The 9954-nt window shown below is 38.3% G+C and overlaps 1 protein-coding gene across 6 annotated transcripts in view; it reads left to right on the top strand.

Moving 5' to 3' along the window:
• SLC11A2 (solute carrier family 11 member 2) overlaps positions 1–5723 on the top strand; it is a 63575-nt gene extending 57852 nt beyond the window's left edge. For all 6 annotated transcript variants that reach the window (XM_083353050.1, XM_083353048.1, XM_083353051.1 and 3 more), the window contains one exon: positions 5079–5723. In XM_083353050.1, the coding sequence (XP_083209176.1) occupies positions 5079–5156 (78 nt within the window). In that variant the 3' untranslated portion in view covers positions 5157–5723. The remainder of the gene's footprint in view (positions 1–5078) is intronic.
• The last annotated feature ends 4231 nt before the right edge of the window (positions 5724–9954 follow it).

Below are 9954 nucleotides of genomic sequence, written 5' to 3'. Positions count from 1 at the left end.
ATTTAGAGAATGGGCAGTTTCCCTCCTGCATTCATTTGAGTGTGGAAGAAGGTTGAACACATCTTCATGAAGCATCCCCTCGTTGAAAGGAATCTGGAAGCTCTTGTTGTCTGTAGTGTACACTGTCAACATCTATGTGAAGTTTTGTATTATCCTTGTCATAATGAAGAGTAATGACCTAGAACAGCAGATACACTGCAATTGAGCTGTAGTGGCACAGTGGTTAGAATGCAGTATTGCAGGCTGATTCTGCCCACAGCCAGCAGTTCGATCTTGACAGGGCTCAAGGTGGACTCAGCCTTCCATCCTTCCGAGGTTGGTAAAATGAGGACCCAGATTGTTGGGGGCAATAGGCTGACCTCCGTAAACTACTCAAAGAGGGCTGTAAAGCACTGTGACGCTATATATAAGTCTAATTGCTATTGGTAATTTGAACATAATGTTTTTTTGATTGTACGAGAACCGTGGTTCACCACTATTTTGATAATAGGGACTGGCCAGATGCTTCTGCAAAGTTTGAATGAAAAAAGCAAAGTGTATTGAACTCTCTCAACTAATACCTGTTGCTAAAAATAGTTTCCTGGATTTGAATAAAACTTTAAAAAACTTTTTGAGTTTTTTAATCCCTATTACCATCACATCCTATGGCAGTGAATTTTATGATGTGAAATCCTTTTACAAATATGGATTTTTGGAACATGCATTTTTCTTGTATTCTGGTATCTCCGTGTTGTCAAAAAATGCTGTTTTGTTTTTAGATTTCCAACAAACAATTTGATCTTTTCTTATTAAGATGAGATGAAGACCTAAAAATTGAAGACCTAAAAAGGGTCAACTTTAAAACTTGCTTTAATACCTGACTCCATGCAAATAACAAAGAAACTCAGAGACCTGACCCCTGTAAAGTTGCAATGTATTAGTAAACAGGGACACTGGCAAATAGTTAAGATGAGAACAAAGGGACTGCTGAAATTTCAGTTGCTGATCACTCTTGGAAAGAAACGTGTTGTTTTTTTAAATAATCTTCACTTTTTACCTTGATCAAGTAAAAATGTAACTGAGTTACACATATAGAAAAAGCAATTTGGAAGTTTAAATTAAAGCATTTTAGGACTTTGGGGCCTATTTATTGGTTTTGCTTTAGATTATGAGTGTCCAACCTTATGTCCTACTTGGGTTGCACTGAGTGAAGAGGAATTGACTTGGGTTGCATATAAAATATATATTTTATTAACATATATTAATGTATATAATCATTATGAACTTGTGGGATTGCATTACTAGCTGTCCAGGGCCATGTGTGGCCAGGACCTGGCTACTTTAAATAATGGAATAAATACACAACACACACACAAACACACACACACACACACACACACACACACACGGTTGTTTGTGTTTCGTATGACTCCTCAGCCATAATATTGATCTAATTTGCTGAAACAAACATGTTAACAGATTCTTGGCCAATGGAGCAACCTTATAAGGCTTATATATTTCCCACTAAGAAAATATATTTCTAGTATATTCCAAGTAATTTTTATATACAGATTAAATTAAAACTAATGCAATCATCCTCTTATATACATGCTACACATCATGAGCATTTTTTTTCTTTCTCCTGTGACAAGCTTTCTTTGCCAGCTTTAAAGGAACTGGAAAGCGTAAGTAATTGTTTTTCTCCCTAAAAAACGTTCCAATTCCTACAATATGGAAAACACATAATTTTATAAACACACAAATGTTTGGTAATATTTAATACACTGTATACAAAGGAAAAAATGGCTTCGGGGGGAAAAAAGTCAAAGCCTTCAAATGCAATTGTGACTCATTGAAATATTTAATATAGGTCTGGCAAGTTTATTTTTATTTTTTATTTTAATCCTATTTATATCCCACCCTTCTCCGAAGACTCAGGGCGGCTTACAATTTAAGCACAAACCAATGTGCTTAGCAATAGTTGAGATATAAAGCAATATTTGTAAAAGCCAGAACAATGAATGTGTGCTTTCATCTACTTGCCAGGTAATCGTAGACTGTTGTTTTTCTGTGCTAGAAAAGGGTACTCATTTTAAGATTAATAATTTAATTTAATTTAATTTAATAATATTTCTATACCGCCCTTCTCCCTGAGGACTCAGGGCGGTTCACAGGGCAGAATAAAATACTAAATACAAACATTAAAAAGAGATTAAATGATTGCCCAAGTTAAAACAATTGGAATACAATTCTAAAACCCCAAGATAAAATTAAGAAACCAAAAATAAAAAACCCCACCAATAATGTCCTGTGAATGACATGTTGTAAGTCTCATCAAAATTAAGCTGCCGTTGTACATACAATAATCCTTCAAACATAGGACATTTGCTGCTCTCCAACCTCAGCCCTGATTTTTCGAAAAGGACTTTTAAATCTCTTGGATTCCCAAGAACATTGAAAGACTTTTAAACTGAACTATATCCTTTTAAACTCAAATTCCAAGTGAAAGGAAGAGAGAAGCACTGCCAAGTATGAACACTCAACCCATGTTGAATTTTTTAATATTTTGCTAGGTATAGAAGATATTTATGCCTAGTTCATAGTAATCCGCACGCATCATTTTTATAGCAGGTAGAAACGCATTACAGATCAGTTCTTTCCCATACTAGGAATGCAAAAATAACTTGAAATATTAACGTAGTGTATTTCTCTTAGCACACAAATAATTTGGTGAGAAATTGACGTTGCAATTAGTCTTCAACCTGTGAGTCTAAATAAGAATGAGTGTTGGTGTGATTTAGTTACAACAAATGGTTTAACAGCTGAAATTTTATTCTCTGTATCTTAAGCCCCAGTTACATGATACTAAAAATCTGATGAGGCTTGCTTACATTGATTCAGTGATCCACGCATGTGTTCCAGAATAGGAATTCTGGAATTTCCTAAAGCAGATACAGATCATGAGTAAGGAAAGCGCACTCCTTCTATTACAATGAAAGGGGCAAAGGAATGAAAACACGTAATCCAATAATGAAGTCAAATCCAACAATTCACTCTAAGTAATAGAGAGGGGGGGGGAGTTCAAATAGTAATGTTTCTACATGAATTGAAAAATAAATGATTGCCAAGCATAAACTAAAAAAAGTTCTCATCAGCCAAGCAGCGCAACAGAGAGTAGTATGGATAGTATCTTGTTAATCTGCAAAATGTTCATTTGTACAAAATTGATACAAATTAATGGAATGTCCAGTTAAGTTAGGGCAATTGCAAGGAGGAGGTGTGTGCTAAATATTCAAAATGGCAATGGTTGCCATATTGACACCCTTTAACTAATGGCTATCCCTGGCAATTGCTACAGCTAAACTGAAGGTAACATGAATCTGTTGCACTTATGCAGAACAGAACATACTCTACAGTATTCCTACCCCTAAATGCATTGTCTCAAATCAGCTGCATGAACATCTGAAGCACTAGAATTTGCAAGATGGAGATCCCATCCTCCCAGGCTGAATGATTCCATACCAGGGTCTTTTTTTTCCTGAATATCACTACAGCTTTGTGAGGAGGCATAAAAAGACGAGGGAATTAACTCCCTATCATACATACTTGCTAGCAATCATCTACAGTTCGAAACACCGCCTATTCGGGTGCAAACATTTGCCTTGCAGCTTCGGGCAAAATATGAGCAAGATTTCTATCAGGCATTGCTGAAAGCATGACTTGCTGTTTCAGCAAGGAAGCTGATCTCCAAGTGTCAGCTGCAAAGAACAGGCCCAGTGAGAAAGAGAGAGAACAATCTGTCCTTGGGGATTTGGTTCTCCATTGTTTTCAAGAAACCTAAGGTTCTCCCAACCTCCTGCTTTGGACTCTCATTTCCATGGCTATGCTAGCCAGGGATAATGGGAATTGTAAATATAAAATTCCAGATATAAGGAAGGCACCTACTCGGGCAAGCTTGATCGACACCCAGCCTTTCACCTTTGAGGCCAATGCTCAGAAGATCTTGAAAATCCTTCTTTAGAATTTCAACAAGTCGCGAAACAAACTCTTGCCCAGATTTAGCACCCACTGTATTTAGTCAAGGAATAGTAGAATAGGACCAAACAATAGCCGCTACGTTATCAAAGATTCATTTGCTTTAACCCTTAGAATAATAAGCCAAATAGGTCTGCCCCTTGTATAAAAGAGAGGTCATTAATTGGATTTTAAGAACAAAAAAAAATCTCCATGAACTACTTCTAACTTCAAGGACACTTGAGAATGACTTTAGAATCATCCTATTTTACGAAGAAGAAAAGTTTCTAGCCTAAGATGTAATCAACTTGCAAGTTCACCAATGTGGATTTTTGGCTGGGAGTGGTTTGCTTCGTTAGAACCTGGCTCAGCCCTCTTGAATAATGAATTATCGCCAGTGGTGCCTACTTTGGAATGCGGTGATTGGATTGTGCGTTGCTGTGATTGACTGTCAAGTAACCTATCGCCTCTAATTTGCTCAGTACTGTAGCACACCGGATGCTCATTCTCACTTTATTTTAAAAGGGAGCCTGACAAATCAAGCATCTCTGGAAATAGATCTGAATATTTAAGTAGTCATTTGGATATTTAGTAATGGGCTGGGTTCACCCACTGTGCTGAGCCATAATGTGGTCTGTTTCGCATTCAGCAAATGTGTGAATTCAGTCAAATTGCATTATGGCCTAGCAAAAAAAAAAATAAATAAAGTGTGTGATGCCAATTTTCTCTTAAAATCCATAGATTTTGTTGCTGTTGTTCATGCTTAAAAGTTGGTTTCAAAATATCTATTAGAACTCAGAGATGAAAACAACCTTGGAAAAATTAGAATAGGGTCGTACTTCATGAAACTAAGGCCCTCTCTTGGCTTGGAATTGTGTCAGAATTGCACAAAAAAACCTAGGTTAGCCAATGAAATCATCTTCTGGAAAATAAGAAGCAGCTTTGCTTGCCATTTCCTGGGTGGTTCCTTTACAGGCTAATCATATCCTGGCGAATTTGGTGATCTCATGATATTTGATTTCTGGATTTTGCTTCTGAAACAGCATTTCTAATTGTCACCAACCTCTTTTTTTTGTCTTGTCTAGTATCATCTGGGACTCACTTCTCAGCCTGAACTCTTTCTTCTGAACAATGTTGATGCTGTCTCAATCATGAATAGATGAAATCCCCTCAACCACCGTCAACCGAGCGTTACTTATTTGAAACACCCCTCTATGCTGCACAAAAACCAAATGTTGATTGGTTCTGAAATAAGCGGGTACAAGTCAAGCACTGGCAATGGAGACAGAGCTTCCCCTTGAAAGAAGAAGCAGGAAGGAGAGTCAAATTATGAAGAGTCATCTGTTACACTGGGAAACAGACCTCTTTAGAGGTTGTACATGAGATCAGCTATGAAGGCCGTTAAAGGACTATTGACAAAGGTAGAGCATTGAGTGAGAAAAATGGTTCTGATTGGCAAACACCTGCAAAATGCAGGAGGTAACAAAAAGGTGAAGAGCTATGGATGAAATTAGGGTGTTGAACTTGTTATCTCTCTCTCTCTCTCTCTCTCTCTCTCTCTCTCTCTCTCCCTCTCTGTCTCTCCCTCTCTGTCTCTCTCTGTCTCTCTCTCTCATCTATCTATCTATCTATCTATCTATCTATCTATCTATCTATCTCTATCTATCTATCTATCTATCTATCTATCTATCTATCTATCTATCTATCTATCTATCTCCCTCTCTGTCTCTCCCTCTGTGTCTGTCTATCTATCTATCTATCTATCTCCCTCTCTGTCTCTCCCTCTCTGTCTGTCAATCTATCTATCTATCTATCTATCTATCTATCTATCTATCTATCTATCTATCATCTTTTGCACATCTCAGTTCACTAAGTTATGAGGAAAATGGCTGGAAGACAATTACACTGGAGAACGTCACAAATAAAGGGAGAGTTTGGTACCCTCTTCCCAATTAGAAATCCTCCTCTGTGGGTATGAATAGGTACATTTTTGTAAGTAATAGTTCTAATAAGGAGCCTCCCACTTGATGCAAAGGATCAATAATTTTTATTTATTTTTATTTTATTTTAATTCCATTTATATCCCGCCCTTCTCCGAAGACTCAGGGCGGCTTACAAGCTTTAGAAGGACTCACAATTTTCTGTTACCTTCTGATTTCTGGAATACTGAGAGGTGGTGTTCTAGAAATTAAGCAATATCCTGCAGTTAATGCAAAAGAACATTGAACATTGAAAAGAAATTTCTGAAACGCTTCATAGCCGTAATCCTCCAGGGAGGGAATCTGCATGAGCCCTATGAGCCAACATATAAGACCTTAAAATAAAGAGGAACGAATAGAAGGTGGAGCAACAACACGCTTCAGGTTCTTTAGGTTTAGACAAAATAATTGTTGGTAGATTTCCCACCTATGTCGTCCTATCCTATTCCAATGTGTTTCATCTCCTCTTTCCTTCCTATGGCATATTCCTGTGTGTTGCATTCATGAAAGACATGTTCGTTTAATCCTTTGGTTGCCTGTTTTGCTTAATTATTGTGGGGAGGGCTGTTTTTTGTTTCTTTTTCTTTCGTGCAAGTCTAATTCATTCTGGAGCTAGATTAAAGAGCACACTATTTGCTTCGGCGTGGTTAAACTGCAGATTCTGCTTAGCACAAAATCATTCTGAATTCTTGTTGTTTTTCCCCCAAACTGGGCCCCTAATCCTTCTCTCCAGAAATGGGTGGAAGCTGTAGGACCGTGAAATCTAAGGGGAAACCGTGATAATCCTACCTTTTTACGAAGGACAAATAAACCCAGTTGCTGTTGCTTCCTCTTGAGAAAGTTGATTAGCGAAAAGAAGAACGTAGATCCCAATGAAGTCCACTGTAGGCCCTCTTTCTTAATCGCTGGTGGAAAACCTCAGCCTAGTGCTGGTCCCAGAAGTGTGGCCGTTGCACTAGCAATGTAAGAGCATGCCAAGTGGGTTACGGAGGCTTTGGAATTCATGAGTGTCCCTAATCTTCAAAGACAACTATCACCATGAAAGAATAGAAATAAAATATCCGATAATGATTCTCCCTCGTCCCAATTTCTCAAAAGGTTAGTCAACCTTCTTTTCTGAGCTTGAGTTAAAAAGGAAGCCTAACAAGGGTTTGCTCAGAGCTTCTATATCCTGAAGATTTTTGCTCTCATCGCTGAGTTTAATTTGCTCTGCTCTTTCCGGCTTCTGCTAGCATTGTTCAAGTAATGCCTCAGGTTCTGGATAAAAGTGTTCGACACTGTGATTGTTCAAGTACATTCAGGCACTTGGAGAGACAGAACTGGGGGGGGGGGTGATTTCTTTTATAGAGATCAGGGATCTCCAAACTTGGCAACTTTAAGATTTGCCAACTTCAACTCCCCAGAATTTCCCAGCCAGCATGACTGGCTGAGGAATTCCGAGAATTGAAATCTGCAAGTCTTAAAGTTACCAAATTTGGAAATCCCTGATACAGATTATGCACAATCTGGTTACAAAAGTCCACCCTGGTTTCAACTCAAGAAACAATATAGTGCTAAACGGATTACTCAAAATGCTGCCTGAGCGTGCACAGGATTGCAACCTTGTACTCCCCAAGCTTTGTTATAAAGCTGGTTCAATGCAGAATTAAGGTTGGAGGCAATCCTTGTGGTACAGTAACAGCTTTCCCTTTGAGAAGTAGCTTTCTTGCCCTCATGAGGGTAGCTTTAAAAAAAAAAGAGAAAGCCACGTGTGATAAAATATATTTTTCTTACTTGAAATCCCATCTTTTGCATTTGATCTTTCACTTCCCCATTTCCTCTCCTTTTCTGCAATTGTCCATGTTCTTTTTTATTTATAAAGCAGCTTGGAAGTCCATAGTCCATTTTCATTTTCCTCCAATCCAGTTCCAGAATAAAAAGGCAGCTTTTTAAAAATAGTGTAGGGGGTGGTTTGCTCCACATCAAACAAGTTTCATATCTTCTGTCTCACATCTGAGATAGAAGATACAATGGTATCTCTCGTTGTAAAATGCAGGACCCAATTATATACCTAAACAGTTCCAACTTGCATGGTCTGATGCTTAGGTTTATTGCAGGTAGGAAAACTCCTCTTCTGCTTTTGATAATTTGCCTCTCATTTTACCCAAGTCATATATTCATGCTGTAAAAGTTGATGATGGTTGTGCAATGAAGCAACTTCTTTATGTAAACGTGACCTACCTTGCCCTCCCATCTCATCCCTTTTAACCATCATTGGTGACATACCTAGAGTTTAGCACGGCCAGGTTTATTTGTTGGTTTCACATTCTGGTGTTAAGATTTAATTTCATTTCCAGACCTTTATGAGAGGATGCATCTAGAAGCAGAAATGAAATAGACACGCCCAGTACTGGACTTTGATTTCTGAAATTTCCCCCTCTCAATGGTTATTCAAGTTTCCAATCCTCACATTCAGAAATAAATTGGCAATACTGGTGGAAAACACCAGTGTTCATAATTACTACAGTTGCTTTAGTTGGGCAAGATACATCCTATCTCTGTATATTAAGAGTTATCAGGATATTCTCTTCGATTTTGGAAAATCTAATGTTGGCATAGCTTTAAAAAAAAGCTAAGCCAACAAGTGAGATGTCCTTTGGCAACAGCCTATGTATGCAATTTGGGAGTGGATGTGTCATGTTCAGCAATAACTTGTGACTGGCTTCTAAGACTGGCTGCAAAGCTGTTGCCAAAATTTTGCTTTCTGCTTCAGACTGAAGAACATATTCCCATGCTCAAACCGGGCTCCGAGTCTCTTAAGTAGACCTGGATGCACAGGTACATTTGAAGTACACTAGGTTGATGGTGCTACCAGAATGATCAGGTAGCAATGAAAATGATTCAAGGTGCTCTAAATATTTGTAGGGCAATAAAATACTTGCTTTATTGCCCTTTGGTGTCAATGGCTTTTAAAAGTTTGATGTTACAAAAATCCATTTTCCTCATTGTTAATTTTGTTTTGACATTTGGTACTAATTTATTTGAAATGTTGGGTCAGTCACTTTTGTTTATTTAAATGAAATGCCAGATCTTCAAATAAATATCGAATACCTACTCCTCCTTTGGGGCTCTCATCTTACGCCAAACATTATGTCATTACAATTCTTTGCATTCTATGACTTTTAAATTTTTTTAATCATAATACAGAATTGCTTTCGGTACAGTAATCGATTGCAGACATGAGAACTGCTCTCTCCCCTCACTCTTCTACCTGAATGATATTGTAAAAACACTTGGATGGGTGAGAGGAAGAACACTGAAGCTTAGAGGAACTACTCTGGAGGTAGATGATTAGTGATAAATGGAAGCTGCTGAGCAGTACTAAGTAGGAAATAAAGGGAGTGAGTGAGTGAAGGGAAAGGAGGGAGGGAGGGAAGAAAAGGAAGGGAGGGAGGAAGGAAGGAAGAAACCAACTGCTTGAGTGTATTGTGGAAAAACTCTTGATGTACTGCAGAATCTTCAAAATTGTTCCCAGAAGTGGTGCCCGTCTTAGGACAAGGCAGTAATCAGCATTGGTGTCTACGCAGATGAGATGACAGTTGTCGGATCATGACTGGAGCATTGTCTGTTTTGTTATGTTCATGCATGTGCAAAGGCTTCAGTTATGATGTTGCGGCTTCTATCTTCCCTTCTTTACAGACTGCCAGTTACCTGGATCACCTCTCCGACTTTGCTTAGTTGGAACACCCTTTAGTTACATCCAAGGTAATCTGGGAGTTGACTTTGTGTATAGAATCCATAAGATATTGCAGCTGACGTCTTGACATGTGCAGTATATAAGTAATGCCACAATTAGTGCCGGAGTGAGCAACTTGCAGACCGTGTGTGGGTCTCCACCTCCTTTCTGCCCTCTTCAGAGCCCCCCTACAATACTACATGTTGGCAGCAAAAATCGTCCCTTAAAAATGCAGGTAAAATAGATGCCTTAATCCTCCAGTAATCT

This window comes from Vipera ursinii (genome assembly GCF_947247035.1).
Source record: "Vipera ursinii genome assembly, chromosome: 2".
Taxonomy (NCBI): domain Eukaryota; kingdom Metazoa; phylum Chordata; class Lepidosauria; order Squamata; family Viperidae; genus Vipera; species Vipera ursinii.
The sequence above is the reverse complement of the archived record's forward strand: the minus strand, read 5'-3'. Positions and strand labels throughout refer to the sequence as shown.